General features: G+C 41.4%; 2 protein-coding genes across 3 annotated transcripts in view; both read left to right on the forward strand.

Annotated features, from left to right (window-relative positions):
• angpt1 (angiopoietin 1) overlaps window positions 1–3789 on the forward strand; it is a 66382-nt gene extending 62593 nt beyond the window's left edge. The window contains exon 9 of the mRNA XM_080787487.1: window positions 1220–3789. Within this exon, the coding sequence (XP_080643613.1) occupies window positions 1220–1383 (164 nt within the window). The 3' untranslated portion in view covers window positions 1384–3789. The remainder of the gene's footprint in view (window positions 1–1219) is intronic.
• Window positions 3790–16724: 12935 nt separating this feature from the next.
• Window positions 16725–21376, forward strand: abrab (actin binding Rho activating protein b). Of its 2 annotated transcripts, none has more exons than XM_080787500.1 (2): window positions 16725–17732; window positions 18721–21376. In XM_080787500.1, the coding sequence occupies exons 1-2, from the start codon at window positions 16789–16791 to the stop codon at window positions 19205–19207; spliced, it is 1431 nt and encodes a 476-aa protein (XP_080643626.1). In that variant the 5' UTR covers window positions 16725–16788; the 3' UTR covers window positions 19208–21376. The 2 variants fall into 2 exon arrangements, with proteins under 2 accessions (XP_080643626.1, XP_080643627.1); XM_080787501.1 differs by having other exon boundaries at window positions 18727–21376.
• The last annotated feature ends 1769 nt before the right edge of the window (window positions 21377–23145 follow it).

Genomic DNA, 23145 nt, shown 5'->3' on the forward strand with positions numbered 1-23145 from the left:
GAGAGAGCATGTGATAATAAACCATGAGCCAACCAGGAGGACAGGGCACTGGGATGTCTGGTGAAATGTCACGCACCACACTGGTATTCAGGTCTGTGGGGGAGAAACAGAAACAAGAGTGTGTGGGTACGTGGCCCTGGCCCTGTTGTCTGTCACATGCCGTAGATGGTCTACACAGTATTGTGTGTGTGCGTGCGTGCATTTATGCATGCTTGTGTTTGGGCATGTGTGTGTGTGTGTGTGTGTGTGTGTTCAAATGGAAAATATAATGCTGGCACGTGTTCAGGAAGTGTAATTTGTAGGTAGATTGTAACAGGCCATTCAGGGCTGCACTGATACCCTCCATGCAACCATTCTCTAAAATATGTACCAGGGGTTCAATGAAATAAGAATATTGGCACCTTGTGAGTAAAATAATAGCCCTCTAAGCCACTCACTATAATAAAGTCCCCGTTGAGCCCATGCAATTTTACGCTTTCTTTAAATAGGATATAGTCCCTATCCGTTAGCAACAGGTATTGGCAGCCCAGTGAACTGCAACATAGTGATAGCTTTGAAATGTGGTCTGAACCACTGCCAAGGATCATGGAACACTTTCAACCTTTACCATTACTAAAGGCACTGACAACTTGGGGGGTAGCAGCACCTTTGGTCAATCACTCTGAAACAGCCATATGCATTTCTGGTTCAAATTAGTTCATCTGTAATTATTATTGCGAATTCTTGGGGTTTCACATTGTAATTAAAGCTGTGATCCTGAATGAAACATTATTTGAACAAATCTATACTTTGTTAATACAATGCACCATGGCAGGAACGGTTACACTCAACCAAGGTTATGGTATAAGGCGCTGACCTTCGGGAACAGACGTAAACGAAGAGAAAAGTGTTGCACACTCTGGCTCGATATGCAGCAATCTATTTGTTGGCCAACATGACAAAAGTTTAATCAAATAAATGAGGTGGAGGTGGTCTTCCTACAGTACTCTCCATAGACATTTTTAACCCTGGTGTACTGACTGAAGGTCACAATATCGCCAATGACCCAGCGAGGAGTCTGTCTCGGAAAGGTAGACATGTAGTCTCTCATGTGGCAGACCTGGGTTCACATCCCTGCATGTAGCTCATAGAAGTTATGGATTTGCAGCTTTTGTTTCATTTGAAAGGATTACAAGTACAGTATTGTCAGTTTTGCCATGTCCTCTGTTCCCCACTATAGGCTGGTGGTTTGATGCCTGCGGTCCGTCCAATCTCAACGGCATGTACTTCACTCAGGGGCAACACGTGGGGAAGCTGAACGGCATCAAGTGGCACTACTTCAAGGGCCCCAGCTACTCGCTACGAGCTACAGCCATGATGATCCGACCGCTGGACTTCTCCTAGAAGAACTCACACCCTCTGAGAGCTTCTTTTCCCTCCAGAGGTTTGTGTAACGCCTTGGAGGAACACTTCCTGCTCTGTTGACCTTGTTTCATCTCATTACACTGACCATGGGAGTGATGTTCTGTTTTCATTTCAGAAGACTGATTGTAGATTGGTGGAAAACGTCTGAGCTACAAGCAGCCAAGGCGCCGCCATGTGACGCGCTGTGGTCTTGTAGATCAGTTATTTTCGCCATGCGATGGCCGTCGTCCAATAGAGTATTTAAGCATGGTAAAGCTGGATTCGCAACCAGAGCCGCTGATATATGGAGATCTAAAGCTGCCGTTCCGATACGCTGCTGATCCCCTGTTAACTGTTTTACCTGGACTGCACTCGTGGCAGCGTGGAGATGAAGGGAGGGGCGAGGAGGGCTTTTGGATTAAGGAGACATTTCACAGAGATGATTATCTGGACCGAGGGTATTTGGCAAGCGGGCTCAAAGTATTAAAAAGGCGTTTGAACTCGAGCCACCTCACTCTCTGGACGAATTGTGTGCTATGAACATTCATTAATGTCAAACAGAAGATCCCCCGGTGATTTGTGGGACCCAAGACTCTTGCATCAATGTTTCTACTTTTGACCTGGACTTGTGTACAGTGGGTGTGAAGGGACTGAAGCGAGCGCTTCTGAAACGGCGTGCAGATGTTGCGTCGCCGCATGGCGTCTCCACAGGACTCTCAATGAACTTGACACATCTGGAATGTTACGAAGACCGAAATGGGAGCCGCTGCATATATGTTTTGTATTAAAATGTTGCGCACTAAAAACAAAGACCATAAAAGTCACATAAATCATTTGTATTATACAGCGCGTTGTTATTTTTTGTAATCAATATTGTGGTTATCCCTGTTGTTGTATTGTGTTCAATGTGGGGCTCTACATCGCAAAGCCCTGATAGTTAATTTAACTCTGGGAGAGTCAAAACTGACCATTTTTTTAAACACTCTGAGTTCAATTAAAACTCATGATTTTGCAGTGTATGTATCTTTTGTACATAGTTTTACCTGCCTAATATACAAGAAAACACATGCTTACTTACATGTTAACTTGGCGTGGGTGGTCAAGTCAGTTTAAGCGATGGTTGGAAGGTCACTCGAGGTACTGTGCTCTGCCACTTACAGTAAATACCTGCTCTCTTGCCAAAGTGAGCTGTTTGTTTTCAAAGTTCAAGGTGTCATTATTATTGGATTAGGCCCTGAACTGGGAATTATCAGAATTTTCTTATTGGCTGACTTATGACCAGTATATGCCAAAACTAAAAGTTTGGTGATCATATTGCCTGTTTAGAATATGAAAACGGAGTATATTATTACCAAGACTCATAATCGTAATCATTGTGGTAACTATTACAGCTGTGTATACATGGGAAACAGAAAATGTTATGTTCTTATTTTTACCTTTTTCTTTTTTCTTTTTCAGTTGACAGCTGCAAATAATTGGAGGTATCCAAAAACATACAGCTCATAACTGTGGAAAACATACAGCTCATAACTGTGGAAAACATACAGCTCATAACTGTGGAATAGAGTACATCCCCATCCCATGCATATTGAACATTGTAGCATATGTTGCAAAAGTTTATCCAGAGTTTGCCTTTAGATGTATATGTCTTTTTATGAAGATTGTGAAGGAATGTGGTTACAGTTAATGTATTGTATCTCATGTCTGACTTTGCCGGCCATCATAGGGCCCCCGAGTCTGTCGCTGTCGCACGTGTCTGTCAGTATCGTGATGTGTTCTAACCACCGACCAAAAGACAAATCTCTTACAGAAAGATAGATAAATATTAAAACGCACCGAATGTTCTTCATCATCAGCTAAAGACAACTGCATCTCACGTCAGCTCGGCATCCAGCATACTTCTGTCTTTCATCAGCGCGCCTTTAGAAGGAGGAGGAACGATTGGAGAAGAAGCATGAAATAAATGATTCCTGCAGTGCAAGAGATCCACTGGACTTGCATTGCATAACTTGAAACAACAAGGAATTTCTCATGCGGTATTTACTAAAGGTACATGCAAAGGCGAGAGATTGAATGTATCTGGAACTTGTAAAAGTATGACGTGTAACATACAGTATGGTGTAATGGTAAAATTTAACATGTGTACATGTAATGTACGTTTTCCTGAGGAAAGGTATTCACATTCTAGTTTTTATTTCTGCAGAAATCACAATGGTGGTGTTGTTTTTTTTTAAGTTGAGCATGAAACATAGAAGTACAGTTAATCTGAGAAAGGAATGTGCCTGGATAACTTCTGCTTTTACCTCATTCAAAAGAAAATGTAGATTTGCTGATTTATTTAAACTATTTTCTTTTTTTGTATCCTGGTCAATGTTGTGTTGTTAGGTTAAATAAATACAAAACATGTGATGCACTAATGTGTTCAATCTGCGTGTAGCCTGAATGTCCACATACTGTACATACATACTGTACACTAGTGATGATGGACAAAGCCATTGAGTCGATGCTTCCACAAATCAGTCTCATCACAGCTCTGTGCGTGTACTTAACGTCATTGTGGAGCAAAACTCTAAACTCCCTTTCATGAAATATATCTTCAAAATCAAGGCAAATAGTGCTTTGCACATGCTATGCCATGCGCAGCACACGCAGCGATGCGGAAAGACACGAGATAAACGGAGGAGATAGTCTTCGACAGATGTGAGCGCCCTGTTCCGTCTTTCAGGACACAACCAGATGGCGCAAAGATTAGGCTTTTTCTTTCACGCCTTTTCAAGCAACGCCATCGTGGCCGTCGGCCCTCACTGGCTCGTTCACTTGCGTACCGCAGTGACAGATTGCCAGGGTGTCAAGCGATGCTGTCGGGACCTCCAGCGTCTGTCCATAGTTGACATTCCTGGGCCTAATCAGAGGTTAAACAAATTACTGCAGCCCTGCAAACTGCCGCTTATCCCTCAGCGCCTGCGCTGACCCGACACCCTGGCAGGAATGTGTTCTGTACAGAGTCTAGACCAGAAGAGGGTGACGAATGTCCCACCACCCTCTCACTCACTCACTCACTCACTCACTCACTCACACAGTGAAGAGGATTGGGTCCGGGTTGGTTAGCAACTATAGTGGCAAACTGTTGGTCCGGACGGTGCCATGTCCTCCTTCGAGGTGAGGACACTAAACTCAACAAGAAGAGAGCTTATAATCCACATTTTATTTAGATTGTGGAAGAAAAGAGCCAGTTGTGTATTCCAAAGGAAAGGTTTAGAGTTTAGACCACGCTTCAACATCACTCACAACCGTGGCTAATCCCCAAAATATGCACACACGTACATCACAGTATGTATGCACACGCGCGCGCACACATACGCACACACACGCACGCACACATGCACACAATACAGTAACAGTATCATCACCGCAAAGCCTTTGCCTCCATGGCCAGTTGGCTGCGCTGAAGACAGACCATTTCCTGCATGTTGGAAAGGAGGGGGCGACCGCGGTGGAGTGATGGGACTTCCAGAAAGACGGGGTCCGGACTGTAGACGGACAGTCCTGGGCCCCCGGCCAGATCAGATACTACAGAATACAGTACCTATAGTGTGGAGAACCCCCCCCACTCGCCCCCACACGGACACACAAGAGACCACCTACTCACATGGAGAATAATGAAAGACATGGGACAGAGATCCAAGAGGACGTGGACAGTTGCTCTGTGGAATCAGGACATCTACTAACAGCACAAGTAGTTAAATGTTTAGAGGCCAACATTCCCTCCTTGATTCCAGTGAAGACAAAGTGACAGAATGACATGTAAGAGACCAGGGAACAGCGAGTGCCCGTAGAGATCTAATGCTATGCAGCAGCACAAATCAGTAAGCTTGTTGCACCTGCTGCACCCTTTGTTAGTATGCAGGAACCAAACCCCAGGTCTTGCTCCTATTTGGGAAATACTTATATATGGAAATACTGCAAAAGAAAGAAAATAGCAGACCTGTCCTGTCACGTACATCACATGTTGACAAGAACGGATAAAACGATTCTCCGCTTATCGGTAAGCAAATTAAACAGCACTGAGTACTATAGAAATTCTAAACTATTTAAATACCTGACAACTGTTCAACTATAAATAAGACACCGGGCTTGACCAAGAAACCATGCAATTCCCAATGTCTTGTCACTGCACTGTACTGTACTGTACTGTACTGTACTGTACTGTACTGTACTGTACTGTACTGGGACATTACAAATCCAATGTCACTGTCCTGGGGCATTACAAATCCAATGTCACTGTCCTGGGGCATTACACATCCAGAGATGTTTCGTGTATAGACACCAATGGACCTCCCATAGTGAGACAGTGAACCTGGGTTTGTCAAATTGATCGATTGAATACTTAATTAACAACTGGAAAAGCACAGGGAAGTACAGTAGGCCTACAATAGGCTACAAGGTCTGCTAAAAGGATGAATCAAAGAAAAGCCTTTTGGCTTGTTTCCTGCATCGAGGTCCTCATGTACTCAATTAATCGAAAAAGGACAGAGATAGATCAAGTATGAATGCAAGGACAGAATGCAGGACAAGGCTGTTCCGGAAAGTAATTATCAACTGTTCACTACTGCAGAACAAGAGAGGACATAAATGAGATTAGGATATTCAGGATTCAATGCCGTTGTCAGTCTACATGAGCATGAGGCCAGTTTAAAACACATGCATGCTGGAGTTGGCCTGAACATGTCAACAACTTTAAAATTGCTTCAAGAGTGTGAATAAAACAATATTTTATTTGCATTGGGAACCTTGATAAAGTAGTGTTTCTGACATTAACGTGCTGCGACGGCATGATACTTTTTGTTGTCTTATCAGATTTTGACTGTGTACACTAATTTGGTTACATCAGTGGGTTAAAATCGTTTAACCATAAGCAGCTGTTTGTGGGAAAACTCCTGAAAATACAAACGGGTTGAGTTTGTTCTTATGTGACCTTTTTATTTGTGCAGTAAAAATAGATTCTATATAAGACAGCAGAAATGAAAAGAAGCTTATATTGCTGTGCTGTGTGTGAGGTCACCAGTTCTTGACCAGACTGTCACATTCAATATGTGCGGCTGCCACAGGACAGCGGAGAGAGGGTTTGGCTGCCCAGGGCTCAGAAACAGTCAAATGTTGAGCAAACTTTACATTTACATTTAGCCGTGCAGCATTGATATTTGGATATTTTGATCCAGTGGGGATGAAGTAGGCCTACTCGACTCCAGTAGCATACTTGATTATAGATACTCAGTCAATATTGTACTGGAGTAGGCTACCTTTAAAATGCTTAGTATATTTCACTTTCAAATAATAATGATACATAAAAAATCACGCCCCCCTCACGTATTATTAGAACACTATTAGAAGGACAGTGAAATATCCCTTTAAAGGAGATTAATTTTCATTAATTTTTATTTTCCATTTTTTCTGTTGACCTCAATTACATTCCTCTTATTACAATTATACAAAGTACATCCTCACATTTTCTGTTTAATATCAATGTATTGCCGTTTTAAAAATTGTAAAAAAAAAAACGTTTGCATAAAGAAATGTAATGAAAATAACTGATCTACAAGCTCACAACATGCCACAATGTGACATGCTGTGAGCTTATACAGGTAGATCTGGTGTTTGTACACATGGGTTCATTTCCTTTGTCTAGCAGGGTTGGTATTGGTCAAGAAGCAGAGAGAGAGGCGGGACCTGCATATACCTGCAGTGTGCACAATGATGACCAATTCACCTCACCTGCTTGAGAGAAGTCAGGAGAAGGTAGGCATTGTTAGCATGAAGCATTGTTTTGCGTCTTAACTGCAGTGTTAGTCCTGTTTTGGTTGAATTGATGTGACATCTACAGTAGTAGACTGCAGGTATCTGAGTATTTTAGGGTAAAGTTTGAAGAATGAAAGAGGGCTCTACACCAAGCACTATAACTGTAAAATATGAATATATTATTAAAAACATCTTTAAAAATCATTCAAAATCAAGTGCATGGCAGAATCCTCACCACAACTATGACAAACAGTGGTGCACAGTTGCACACTATATACTGTACGTCGTATACAGGTATATGTTGTGTGTTGCTTGGTGTTGAAGGTCTTTAAAGGCTTTCTTACCTTTATTTGTAGTTGTTACGTCCCCACCAAAGAGGTCCAGGTGTCAAAAGTGCATTATTGGCTATTTCCCCTACCATAAGCCCTCAGTTAATTGAATTGAATTGTATTGAATTTAATTGAATGGGTCATTGGGTTGTTGTGCTAATTCTCTTATTTCCATCGCTAAAATAAAAACAATATATATCCTCTCTTCATAATGTAAATGGTATCCCAAGCGGCACACTTTACTACTTATTTAGATGGAAATAAGCAAATTAGCACAAAAACCCAACCCCCATTGAGGGCTTATATGGTAGGGGAAATAGCCAATAATGCACTTTTGCACAAAATAACACCTGGACCTCTTTGGTGGGGACGTAACAACTACAAATAAAGGTAAGAAAGCCTTCTAGTCCAAAATTCTCCTTTAAGACTTAATCAGCCGCCGATCTGTGTTTTTCCAGTTAGGCTGTAACGTTTGTCACAGATCATTCTAAATGTATACTGTTGAACAACAAAGAATTAGGTTAAACAATCATTCAATGGTTTTACTGCCTCTCTTGCTATCAAGACAAATAATTTCTCCAGTGTTTTTTTGTTTAGTTTTTTCTTTTTGTGGCAGGGGTTTCCCTTACGCTTGGTTTAATAATTCTGAACATTAATGGTCTGATTTTAGAGAATAATTATACCAAAGCTAACCAGCTATTAAAGTCACTCAATCAACCAACCCCTGCCATAAGACAGAATCGGGCTTAAAAAGGCACAGGGGAATGAACTAATAAATTCATCACGTGCAAGCCAACCAGAAATTGTTACATCTAGTATTGACATCAATGCATAAAATTCCAAATGGTTCCCTCAGTCCTTCCAGCAGTTTGGTGAAATCCAAAACCAACCATGTGGTCCCAGCAGAATTGTTAAAATGAGGTGTTAGGTCATGCACTTTCCGTTAATGGCCCTTTCTTAGAAAATAAAGAATCATTGTTTTTCTCCAAATGTGCTAAGCCATTTTTTAAAAATAAGACGTTATCCATATCAAGTTAATGCATTCTGGAGAATTCCAAATCTAGCCTATTGGATCTGGACCATGGGTGAAACAATTCTCTATGTCTCGTGAAACGGCACATTGCTGAATTATTGCGACACCAAAGTCTGCAAGTGAAATGATCTTTCAAGACAACCAAAGGTCAGTTATTCTGCATCCTAACTCTGTGACATTTGTTAAGAGTAAGAATGGTTGCTATTGGCACGGCATATTGGTTTTAGGAATAATATATATTCTGTCCAACCATGGGAACAAAGCTCATGAGAGCGCCGTGCAAGCATTTATGAAATGATGTGGGACTGTACAACGCCAGATTTGAGTAAAAACCCCTGCTAAATGTAGCAAAATAAATGTGAAAGAGTGAGAGTGTAAATGCGGTAGAGGTGAGAGACTCCCCCATCTAGAAGACCTCAATAGGTGCTCAGTGTGATGGATGGCTTGAGGTAGTGGGAGTGACAGTTGGTTTAGAGAGAGTGCGTGAGGCAAAGCGAGACTCCTGTGGGCCCAGGCAGTATAGTAGCTTCTCGGAGTTGGACTAATAATATAAAAAGCTCTCGGCTGGATGAATTACCATGCAGCTTAAAAGCATCGGCAGTTAATTTCATGTCTCTTTCCTACGTGTTAGTAATGCTTGAATGAGACCCCTGGGACCCCGGGGAGACTGTGAATCATGTTTAAGACTCTGCTGTGACATGCACAGTTTTAGCAGGGAGCATTTAGTTTGTTGGTGTAATTCTCATGATGTAGACTTCTGTATAATATGTCTCTGACGTTCTTCTACATTGCAAAGGCTCAAAACTGCAGATAATATATAATATAACATTAATCACTTAAATGTCAACGATAAAAAGTGAAACAATGAGTGGATGGGTGAACATTTTGTAGAGCAGACCAGGACCTATTTTGAGATATTTTATTTCAGGGCTCTGCATTTATAACATTTTCCACACATCATCATGAAGCATGAGAAGTGTGTAGCTGATTATGAAATGCTCCAGAGATTTCAGACAGCCCACCATATAGTCAGAGATAATGAGGTGTGATTGCGGACTTAAGAGGCACAAGCCAAAAGAAACACCTTTTTATTTTAAGACCGATGTTTCTAAGACCAAGTCTATCAGCAGCTCTGAGGAATATGGTGGCGTTTTTGGCTTCATAGAGTTAGTCAATGCAGTTGCCGGTTGACAGAACATCTAGCCGCTACACAATACTACACCAAGTAGGTGTGAGGGCTAAATATTGTGCGTATAGCTATACTAAAGTGGTTTGTGCATCTTCGACACTCACGTCAACAGCTTATATTGTGTATTTGTCTTCCTTCACAATACCGTGCCCACTGTATAAATTAACCCTACATTTTTATTATGTAAATGTTGCAATACTTTAATGCATGAGAGATGCACTTTAAATAAACACAGTTGCGGTATCAGTTCTATAAAGTAGAACTTTGTTTTGGGCGGTTCATACAGTATGTTAGTTAAACCATTTAAGCCTGAGGCCGCGTCTAATAATCGCCTTCTAAATCCTGATCCTGATCTGAAAACCTATCAACAACTACCCCAAAAGAAGTTCCCATCCAGAAAGGTATAATTACAAAAAGAGGTTCCCGTCCTGGGTTAAAAGAGGGATACGTAATGTCAGGAAATACCATATACAGTACCATGGCATTTTGGCAGATACCATGCCGTACTGTAAAAGTTTCATACCATTATACAGTATACTCTGCAGTTCCTACAGTCTGTACCTGATATTCTTGGATGAGAAGTGCTCATATTCATATTCACTGGCACATTTATCAAGCAACTCTGCAAAAAGCCAGGCCTGTATACGTTATTAAAGCCGTCATCCAAAAGCCTCCAACAGCGAACGTGTTTTAATCTTCTTCAATCTTCAGCCCCGTTCGTATTCCATCCACAAAAGAGAGAAATCCATCATGAACGAGGCCTATAAATCTAATTTAAGCAGCTTTAGCACTTCTTCCGACCGTTAATGAGATCATCTGGCGTCAGAGTCCCTCTCAGTCATGCTGTGGGTCTCCCTGCAGGTCTCTCTGCTTCCTGGCCAGCCCGGCCGGCCCCTGCTGACCCCTGTCTGTAGCTAAAGCTAATTTACTTTATACATCTTTATTTATGTGGGCCAAAATGTAATCGATAACACACAGGCTTTTGGAGTGAAGTATTAGTCGATTAATGGAGGCGCTCTTTCATAAAAATTGATTCCCTGACATAGTTTACTTTTCCTTGGCCAGGACACATGTATTTGTGCGGCTGCCATGGCCCTTCTCGTCGGGGTCACCGTCGGGATGTGCGCTGCAGTTGTGTAGAGAAACAAGAGTGGATATCGGTTTTTGTTTTAATGCGTTTGGTCAAGTTCGCGCATCCAGATGATTTGTCAACAGTGTGGTGTTTGACAGTTGTGGATGTTATTGGAGATGATACCAAATTCATCAGAATTGGCTGTGTTAAAAACAGGAAAGAACACCCTTTGATTCCTGGATACAGCTGTTGCAGTCCTTCTAGTGTAATTCAGTTGCATGCTGTTGTGAATAAAGCTCACCATTTAAGTGCAGAGAGGGCTCTAAGCATCCGTCACATGTTCAGACGTTAACAATCATGTTAATTATTGGCTGATTGCAGCAACAGAAATCCAATTATCTTCAGGCCAGTCCGCTCAAACCACCTCACAAATCAGCATCAGTCTTACGCGAGGGTCCAGAGAAAGAGAGGCGGTCACACAGTTTCCCAGTTCTGCACAATTAATTCAGATGGCCAAGCCAAACAATACCACGGGCTAGTTGTGCACTCTGAGGAATACAAGATAAACAAAAAGGAGAATATCATCAGAGTTATTGATATGCACCAGGAAACGCAGGTGTTTCTCCTTCCAGTTCTGGAGGTTGATACTCAGCTTGACGTTCGTGTGAGGGACCACACAAAGGTCCAGGTGGACCAATATAGGCCTAAGTGGCCTCTCATTAAAATATGTGTAGCATTTACACCTGCAACTTACAATGAAGTACTGCTAAATGGGATTAGACTTAGGTTTGGGGTGAGGGTAGATATGGCTGTAATGGCGCTATTAAGCAAAGTCTAAAGGGTAGAAATAAGCGGACTTCTCCGAAATCGCTATTGTTTTTGGACGAGTTTGATATGTTCTTGCAGTCCAAGAGAATGCACGCACATAATGAATAAAGATTTGAACAGTAAATAATATAAAATAAATAAATAAACAAATGGTGCAAGAGAAGATACAGTAGGATACCCGCAAACTCATTTTGATGCATGCATGTGAGTTCTATTAAAATGTTTGTTTCAACCAAAATGTTCTTCGTCAGAGTTCGTGACTGATGAAGACCGTGCAGGTCGTTAGTAATTTATTTTTGTACTAGCACCTACTACATAAAAGGCTTGAATTGTCTGTGCTGCTTCAGTGTCTTCTACTTCTGCTGAAACTGTTGTCCCGTGATGCACTGGACCAGCTGTTCCTGCCTTGAGGCACGTTGGTAGATTCCCTTTGTTCAGGGGTACTAGTACCCTTGGAGGTACTTTGAGGTACTTCTGGGGGTAAAGAAAAACAATATCTGTTTTGTCTGATATTGGTTATGACCAATGTATCCCTTGTTCAGATTCTTTTTTTTAATCTGGAAAGTAAAACTATGATACACGTTAGAAATATTTTTTATATGCTATGATACAAACTCTAGCGTCTAGCCAATTCACGTCAGCCCGTAGTAAATCCAAGTTGCCAGCTAACTTACTGCAATATGAAATATGAAAGCCAAAATAAAAATATATAAGTGGTTGAGACATACATACTGCAACCAAGGACAACAGGGGGGGATTAAGCTAATTTCCAGCAAGATTTCAATCTTTTATTCTTTGTTGATGAACAATGGCTTTTATTTCAGCATGCTAACATTCCATGCAGAGAAAGTTAAGATTGGAATCTCCACCACTGCACTACACATAGGCTACCTAGCACCCATTGTAATAGATAAGATTGAAAATTATTAGTTACAGAACAAATTATTGACACTACTTTGATTGAATGAACGTCAAATTTGCTTGAACTGCTAATCAGGTATCCTACATGCAACACACTGAGATGCAGTGGTGTTAAGTAACTAAGTAAATTTACTTAAATACTGTACTTAAGTACAATTTTGAGAAATTTGTACTTTACTATTTCCAATTTCCAATGCTATTATGTCTACTCCACTACATCTCGGATCCAAATATTGTACTTTCACTCCAATACATTTATTTGAAAACGTATTTATTTAGATTTGTATACACATACATTAAACACTTCAAACCTATATATTTCGGCCATTTGAAAATAGCAGATCTACAAGCTCACAAAGTATCGCAAAGCGACCCTATTTTCAAAAGATTTGTATACATTTGAAAACTTGATACAACAGGTCGACATTCACATTCTGCATAAATGAGTAGGCCCTACTTTTACATTTTGGTGTCAATTCTTTCGTAGGCTACTTTTACCCAAGTACATTTTGAATTCTGGACTTTTACTTAACAGGGTACCTACCTACTTCTATATTGCAGTATTGGTACTTTTACTTAAGTAAAAAATCACACCCGTGTGAAATGTTTGTGTTTACACAAACCCTCAAAGCAGGACATAGGAGCGGCTTGCGAACCTCAAAAATGTGAGTACTTTACCCTGCACTGCTGAGACGTATTAAGAAGCAGTTGGACCCTCTTAAAGCTATACAGACTTCCAACACTGACCCTATACTGACCTCTACTGGTGAACTGGCTCCCTCACATTCATTTCTTGTGAAACCTGTGCTGTGAACAGTGATGGAAACAAATACTCCAAGTCCAGGTCACTCCAAGTAAAAGTATCGATACTGCAATATAGAAATACTCTGTTTCAAGTAAAAGTCTGCAACTTGATTAAAATTACAAAATGATTGTCATCAAAATATACCAAAAGTAAAAGAATGTCCCATTTAAAGCGCGAAGTGAAGCTGAAGTGGTTAATGTATGTTTTGTAATAATAATCAAAATCTACAAAGTAACTAAAGTTTTCATATGTAGTGGACTAAATGTATAATATTTACCTCTGAGATGTAATGGAGTAGAAATAAAAGTATTGCAAATTGGAAATGCCTCAAAAGTACAGTATAAGTAATTGTACTTAACCATGATTCTGCTGATTCTGCCCCTCAAAAATAATAGTCATAAACTCATTTTCACGTTTTGTATTTGTTTCAGGATGTTGAATGAAGATGCAAGGAGAGTATTTGACACAAGGAGGAGCGCAAAGTCTTTCTCTCTCAGGTAGGAAGAGAACACAGGCACACGGATAGTGATAGTAAGCTCTGACTGTCACACACTTCCAGTCTGCAAGACAGACTGCCAACAGCTGTCAGCATGCACGCACGCACGAACGCACGCACACACACGCACACACACACACACACACACACGCACTCAAACACTATTTATACTGAACTTGTGTACGCAGCTATCGAATTCTACACTCAGAAATAAACATAGGCCTGCATCAATGTTAAATTCATGCTCTTAAACCGGCACTTAACACTTGAACCAAACCTTAATTCCTTAGCCTGCTAATGGACAATATGATATTAATCTACAGTAGCAGGCATGACACGCAGCATGCGGCTGTCATGGATCAGGACTCGAACCTGCGATACGCTGTATTGCAGCTATAGGTGCCCGCACCGCTACGCCAGCAACTCAGGCAGAAGATTGAATACCGATACTTAAAAAGTATAGCAAAATACTACAATCTAGAAATGTTCTCTTTCAAGTCCTGTATTAAAAAAGAAGAAAACAATCTTGATTGACATAAAAATTGTAAAAGTGTAAAATGTAAAAGTTGCCTACTCATTATGCAGAACGACTTATATTATTGGTAATACTAATGCATTAATGTGTTAATCGCTTTAATGTTACAGCTTAATGACTTCATGTTTAAACTATCATAATACGTAATAATAATGTAAATATGCAAAGAGTAAAACATTCTAAGTTACAAGTAAAGTGTAATTACCTGTAAGTATTTACTCAAGTACTTTAGTAAATGTACTTACAGTAGCACCACACTATCCAAGTATCCAATTACAGTACAGACACTGTCTCAAATGTGGGGGTTTGTCTGATATAAAGCCTGCTTCATTGGCTGATCTACAAGCTCACATCATGTCCCGTTGCGACACGTTGTGAACCTGTATATCTGCTATTGTTTTGTAAATTAAGCATAAGCCTATCTGCTTTCAGTGGCCTCTACTTGTGCGAGGGAACCATGATCTCCCCAGGTGCGCTGCAAGACTAAACCCTGCTTGCGTAAGCAGGCGCTCCTCGTCTTAGCTCCAGGTGTCACATTCTTTCAGAGTGAAAAAAGAAAAAGCCCATGCGCCTTTTCTCGCCTTATATTAAGTGTCTGCTTGTCAGATTAAGTGTCTGTGTGGCACTGGCAACCTGTGTGACTGGCAGACAAACCTGTGTGACTGGCAGACAAACCTGTGTGACTTCCCCCGCCTGCTGCCTCCTCCAGCAGGCACCATTACAGATAGTGAATTACAGATAGTGTGAATGCGTTCGTTATTCAGAGGCTGCCTGAATTTCGTCAGGTGATGTTTGCAAGGAATTGGCTGTATAACAGTTCGGTTTGCTTTTCCGCTGCCTCTGGTTGATGATTATTAATACTAGAACGGTGGATATCAGAAAGAGGGGATACTGATAGTGTTGTCTTGTCATGTGGTTCTCTACGTCATTCCACACGTCTATGCAGTGAAATTAGTCTGGCATGCCCTGGATAGTTCAAATATCTTCCTTGCCATACTTGATACATTCAGACCAGGATAACAGAGCTGCCACACAGGATCATTCCGTTATGTATACGAGGTCATCTGGACTCTGATGGATGTCACACCTACACAGAATGTTTTTTCATTTAGATAGGTGTTGTGATTTATACTTGGCTGCATGTCGTGTCTAACACCGAAAATAGCAGCTATTTTTTGTGGCAGAAGTAGACGGGGAACTGTCTGAATTCTGGATCAATCAATAATCGATAGGAGTATCAATATAGGAGTCGAGACGATATTCTCAGGTGGTGATGATGGTTATATTATGCTTTATGTACATGATATCATGGGTAGAAGAAGTACAATAATACTCAGGTCAGTGGTCCCGTAGTTATACTGTGGATGCTTCAAGGACAAACTGAACCATAACAAGATGGGCTGTAACATGAACAATGGCTAATTAGGCTTAGTGGAGACATCTAGGGCCCTATTTGTGTCAGTGCCTTACCCCTTATCCCTAAAATACATTTTTTAATAGTTAAAATAGCCAATCTACAAGCTCACAACGTGTGGATGTAGATCGGCTAGTTGAACAATTTAAAAATATTTTTAAAAATATTTAAACAAAAGGCTAAGAAGTTTAGGGATATTAGGGGTATAGCATGGCGTAAATAGGGCCCCTAGGCTCTTACAAGCTACCGAATATCACAAGTCATGAGTGATGGTAAAATATAAAGGCTAGATATAAGCAACCATATAATTCTTCCACAATATGAATAGACATAGAAAACGTGATGTTCTAATAAGAGGATGACAGTTTAAATTCAATATTGACACTGTGCAAGTATCTTGATAAAGGAGAGCACATGGCATCAAAAACATACAGTGTATCTATATGTTTACATACTGTACTGTACTGGGAACCTTGTGCGTATTACAACAACAGGTGATGGGCCTATACAAATGGCAACAGCTGGTCTGATGTGCAAGTGTCATATACTGTATCACAAGGGATTTGGTCTTGAATCCCTGCATGGCTAAAGTTTAATTTGTGCAATACTACATGCAATATACTGTATAGCAATCACTAAGAGAATGTGGACAGATTGACTTTGCACATGTTGCAGTATGTTGCTGTCTGCACATACTGTATTGCCCCAGTCCACTCCTGCAAGCTTCGCTCCTCCTCTGTCTGGTCCTTTGCCCATGCTTGCCTCCTCCGGACATGAAGCTCCACAATCATCTGTGATGAAACGTGAGCCCTCTGGGTCAACGAGTGTCGGGGAACAACGATCAGGTTGCTTGCCTGGGATGACCGAAATACTTTCCACCATCATGTTAGTTTCCTCTCCCCATTTCAGAGCCATTCCTGCTATAGGCTGGCTGCAGTGGGCAACACGGCCAATAAAAAGAATGAATGGAATGGAGACCGCACCTTCATGAATTTTGGAACCCTCAAGGTGTCAGGGAGGACCAGGAATTTTACGCAGACGTCAGTTGTCACATTAAACCACAAAGTCATGTCCAGGTCACAGACCACGCAGACCTGTGATAGGAGTTCCCCTTCCAACACAAGCATAAGGAAGCTCCGTTCGTCCAGAATGGTGTGCAACCTGACAAAGAGCTGGCAAACTTGGGTGAGTGAGAGCGAGGGCAAGCAGGCCAGTGAACCTGAACCCTGTGGCTGGCCTCCGACTCCACAATGTCTGGGAGAGGCAGCGGGGGAACCCCAACAGACATGGACGTCCAGAATGGTGGTCTCTCTGACACCTTATCCCCGCCCGGACCAAGCAAAAGTCCTGACACCTTATCCCCGCCCGGACCAAGCAACAGCTGCTTCTCAGAATCTCTTCCAAGCCCATCCCTTGGAAAATCAGAAGACATCACCTCGTGCACAGGAGTTGTCCCAAGACGGTTCCACTCGGGCAACAGTCTGGCCACCACGCGAGACTAGGTCAACTCGGACAGAGGGGGAGGTTGAGGGTGAGACCTCTGCAGTGTCAGTGGTGGAGTCCCGTGTCAAGACCAAGCAGGTGGTGAAAACGGTGTCCACTCAGGAGAAAAGCGCCAGCATTGGGTTCCTTACTGGGAGGATAACTAAAGAGCCTTTGTCATCGAGGGAGGAAATCGACAAGATGAATAAACAGAGCTCACCATCGCGCCGCACAAAGTGTTCCAACGTGTCATCACCGACCAAAAGCTGGAAGCAGGTGGAAAAAGAGCAAAAAGCTGTGGAGGATGATGAACTTGAGGAAGCAGACAAGAGCCTGAAGACTGAGGCAGGACATAAAGATAGAACAAACTCCTGTATAGAAATGGAACACAACGGCTCGCCCAAGGAAGATTCTGAGTCAGTGTGGGTAAAACGTCCATCTTTGCCAATGTGAGTATTAACCTGAGTAACACTTTAGAATTGTTGTGCTGCCTTTTCCAGGACTGATGCTGTTAAAATAGCAGGAGGAGTTTACTTGAACTGTGTGTTGTTAATCAACTTACAAAATATGCCTTCTCAGACATTTGGAAATAGTTTACTAATAGCTTGTTCAAAGGTATGGTTTTAAATAATGAACAAACGCACACAAGTACTTCATAACTCATTAACAGTTAGTGACTGTAACTATTTATAAGAGATCATTTTTCTAAAATGTTAAGGGCTTTTCACACCGGCAGCGACACCCGTGTTGATCTGTGAGGTAGCACTGCACTGCATTGTTTGAACACAAGTCAAGTCAACTCTTGATGCAGGCACAGGTGTGTGTATGAGACGAGCAGGAATGCAACGATTTCACGGGATCGTGGACGCCTCTGAATGAATCAGTTGCACTTGCTTCTCATGTGAAAAGCTCTTCACACAAACATTGACTAGCCTACCCTACATTACAGCCACACATAAGCAAGGTTCATTGTGTTTGAGCGGTGGCACACCGTCTCCAAAGAAACCCCCTTTCGTGTGTGTGTGTGTGTGTGTGTGTGTGTGTGTGTGTGTGTGTGTGTGTGTGTGTGTGTGTGTGTGTGTGTGTGTGTGTGTGTGTGTGTGTGTGTGTGTGTGTGTGTGTGTGTGTGTGTGTGTGTGTGTGTGTGTGTGTGTGTGTGTGTGTGTGTGTGTGTGTGTGTGTGTGTTTGCTGCTGGGTGAGTGTGTTTGGCACTTGAGTACGCCAATGCTGCTGGGTGAGGTGTCACTGTTACCTAACGCACACACAGACCCATTGACCACTGCAGCACACGCACGCACAAACAGGCCAGGAAGGAGGGGTCATTACAACCCCCCAAAGCCACCGCTCACTTCACATTATGGTGTGATTATTATTTAAAGTTTTTGGTGTGTGTGTGTGTGTGGACTGGACACACTGAACTTGTTTCTTCTTCACAGATACAGAAACAAGGAGGCTGAAGATGCCAATAAGATCAATGCACTGTCCAAGAAGTACAGCGCCGTGGGCAACCTGAAGAGTCGCTGGCAGAACTGGTCCTCGGAGCACACCGACAGCCAAAAGCTGAACCCCTTCAGCGAGGAGTTTGATCATGAGTACTCCATGTCGCAGCGTCTCCACAAGGGCCAGGAGGGCTACGGGCACCCCAAGGAGGGCACCATGACGGCAGAGAGGGCCAAGCGTGCCGAGCAGCACATCCAGGGCGAGATTTCTGACATATGCTACGTGATCAGGACTATGAAAGATCCAGATGGGGACGGCAGGACGCGCGTCACCTTTAGAGAGCTGTTTGATAGATATGTGCGTATCTCTGACAAGGTGGTGGGAATACTGATTAGGGCCAGAAAACATGGGAAGGTGGCTTTCGAAGGGGAGATGCTCTGGCAAGGCCAGGATGATGCTGTGATCATCACACTGCTTGTCTGATGTGATCACAAAGCTTTTACTGAATCATCATTTTGGATATTCATTTAAATGGATCTGGTACAGTGGAATTTATGGAATAATCCCAACATGAACTTGTCACTGGCACACTTGAACAAAGCAAGGCAAGCAAGGCAATGCAAAGTGTTTTCAAATACAATTTGACCTGGATATTTTCTGTGGTGGGCAAGTGCAAAACGAAACAGGACAAAGCTGTTGAAAAGAGACAAAGGCTATTAAGTTAAATATATATTGGATTGGGTTTCAAGGAAATGGACAACTGCCTGCTCAGATAGGCCTACACATTGACATTATGTCATATGACTCATAGACAGTTGAGAGCTGTTTTTCCCACAATGCCACAGCATGCCAGATAAAAGATTGAACAATTGGATAACAATTCCTTGGAATGCCCCTGAAGCCTAATTCAGACAGGACTGCATCAATGTCTTGGAAAATGTCTTGGTACATTGTCCAGATGTTATCTGCTTGTTTTTCATCTCTGACATCTCTTTAGATGGTCAAGAATATGTGCAACACAAATAATAACAGCTGTGACTTGGTATAAAACTCTGAAATGTCAACACTGATGCCAACATTCTGGAATCAATACAGTACAAGGCTATTGATTACGAGCAAACGTTGAAAGCAATGTTCATAAATCAAACATTTGGGGTTACAATTGCTTTGAACTGAGTCATGGATTCAATATGACTCAGTGCCCACTGTCCAGATATTGCATGGATGTAATCACACATGTATGGTTAATATTTACAGAACACATTCATAAAGAATACGGGTAGGTTCTGCTAAAATGTAATTACATTATTATGCTGGTTGTTTCAGAATCAGAATCAACTCTATAAAAGAGAAATGTGTTTTTGTGCAAGCTCCACCGCTTTAAAAAAACAGTTTCCATAAGAAAGTGAAGAAGATCGATAAACAAACACATTCTATACATATTTACACATGGTACCGGATCTCTATCCGGTGTGCTAAGTACGTGATGTACTGTAAGACATCACACATGTATGTCTTGCATAAATAGCAGCCAATATATACTGTACATGATATATGCTATAGACGTTAGTTAAGGTGCAAGAAAAAAAACTAAAAACTAAAAACTTTGGATGCAAAGGTGTGAAGTGTCGGTGTGTTGCAACCACATAGTCCACATAAATGACACTGGTTTTAATCTGCAGGGAATTCCATGAGGAAGAGTAATACAAAGTCACTGTCCCTGGTCTACTGTATCAGATCATAAACTTCTGAGATGTCACTTTAAAACATGCACATGCTGCTGATTTATCGTCAACGTCATGACAAAGAATCTTAGTGTTTTGTTCTTTTGGTTCATGCAACAACAATTAATAGAGTTTTCACTTTAGAGCTGAAAACAGTGGTTCTCAAGAACAAAATCACATCAAGGACCCCCAAAAACATTATTTAGCTGCGGACCACCATTTGAAAAGTTGATATACTGGGACCCGGGACCCCTGCATAACAGGAGGATTTGTCAACATTTGTCGCAGATCTACAAGCTCTGACCTTGTAGAGTAGATCTGCTATATTAAAATTGTTGAACAATAAAGTAGGTCCCTGGCCTCCCCGGACCTCACTTTCAGAACCAGTGGTTTAGAATCAGATTAAGATCTATTTAGTTAGACATATTTTGTTACTTTTGTAATCATTTTATTTATCTTTGTCTGATCATACAATTTGTCTTAGACGGCCAGACAGTATTCTAATGCCACTTACTGTATACTGTAGGCACATCTATTATAAGCTGTAAGCACGACCCCCTCCTATGAAGTAAAAACATTATCTGCAGTGGTAATCAGAACAGGTGTGTCGTTTCAATGACCATGTGAACAGTGAAGCCTGATTTGAGTATAAATTAAATATGAGGCTGCAGACATTGCTGTTTTGACGGCCACCAGATTAGAGCATCTTTTGGTTGGCATTTATAGTAGGCCTAGACACTTACTGGTAATCTCTGATGCTTGAGTCTTTGTGAGTATTTCGTCACTGTCATGTTTCTATTTAATATAACCAAATGGACCATAGTTACATTTGTTACACTTACAGTATACACTCTCAGTCACAATGTATACATTAATGCAGAGGATTTTGTAGTGTATAATTTGTATGAATTAAACTTGTATTAATTTGTTTTTGTTTTGTTTATTCCAAAGTCAAAGTCAAAGTCATACGATTTGTCACACACGTTACCGCAGTGAAATTTGTTCTCTGCATTTGACCCATCTCTTGGAGCAGTGACCTGCAGCCAAGGAGCGGTGAGCTGCAGCCGTGCCGTGCTCGTGAATCATTTGATTAGTAGATTTGACCCCCCAATCCAACCCATTGATGCTGAGTGCCAAGCAGGGAGGCATTGGGTCCCATTTTTACAGTCTTTGGTATGACCCGGCTGGGGATCGAACCCCAACCTCCTAGTTTCAGGGCGGACACTCTAACCACAAGGCCACTGAGCTGCATCGGTGAGCTCCAATGTTTTTAAACGGTCACTAACATACAGTATTTAACAGCTTCCTCTGCAATGTATCCCTTAATTGGCTACAGCACAAGACAATTACTCAGACAGGTAAACATTTCTAAGGTTCTCTTACTTTGCATAGCAATTCATCTGCGTCTGTGTGACATACAATATAACGATATAGAAAGTGTAGTTTCTACTGTACTGTATACTGTTATGTGATTACTGCATCATCTCTGATCTGTCTATCTCACAGAATGCAGTACGTTGTGCGCTTTGGTCTGCTCTTTGCCACGGTTTTGGTTGACCGCAAGTGCTCAGATTACTAATTACTGTGCTGTACTCATGTCATGTCATGTCAGATACAGGGGCTGCTGCATTCTGTATGTGACCCTGTTAAAAATGTAAAAGCCTTTATTAGGAGGCAGTCTGATTTATAAACCGTATACAGTAGCCTGCTGTCCATTTCACATCCTTATACAGTAGGCACGCTTAACTACACAATATAAACAATATAAACAAGATTTTTGAAGGCCAATGACATAACTTGTGCCTATACGTTAGTCTCTTTCTCTCTTTTTTGTTTTTGTTTCAGCTGCAATGCTAATGTTTAATGCAGTTACTTATGAGATAGCACTTTTATGCTTAAACGGACGCAAATTAGACCAATTCTGTCTATTCATACCACTGCATTTTTCATCAGTTGTCTTGAATGTCTGTGATTGTCTTGAGCGTCTCTGTTAAATTGCTGCTCCGAGGGCAGTTTAAATGCTATACATACAACCATGTTAATTTGCTGCTCTGAGGGCAGCTTTTGAATTCTGCTCTCAGGGCAGCTTAAATGCTATACATACAACAATGTTTATTTGCTGCTCTGGGGGCACCTTTTGAATTCTGCTCTGGGGGCAGGTTACTGTAAATGCTATACATACAGTAGGCTACATCCATGTTAATTTGCTGTTCTGAGTTCAGCATTTGAATTCTGCTCTGAGGGCAGCTTATGCTATACAGTAAATCCATAGTAATTTACTGCTCTGAGGGCAGCATTTTAATTCTGCTCTGAGGGCAGCTTAAATGCTGCTCTGAGGCTAGGACACAACTCGAATTAAAATAAATCCTTGATTAACAAATCCTTGATTAACACTAATTTATTAAATAATAATAAAGCTTTATTTAATCTTTCTTGGTGCAATTGGCCCTTGTCACTGAATATCTACAGCATGTATAGGTCACCTGTTAAAGAATGGGGAAATAAACACTATCTCGCCAAAGAATCTGAGCAGGAAACGGTAGCCACTAACAATCACCTTTTAGTCATGCTATAGGAATCTGTGCTGGAGGTTTACCTGTGATGAAGACAACAGCATACAGGTACGTACATATGTTGCATGCTGTTAACAACGATGCAATCTGAAACTTATTTTAATGAACAAATAATATACTGTAA

The sequence above is a fragment of the Protomyctophum bolini genome (genome assembly GCF_963924005.1).
Source record: "Protomyctophum bolini genome assembly, chromosome: 17".
Classification (NCBI taxonomy): domain Eukaryota; kingdom Metazoa; phylum Chordata; class Actinopteri; order Myctophiformes; family Myctophidae; genus Protomyctophum; species Protomyctophum bolini.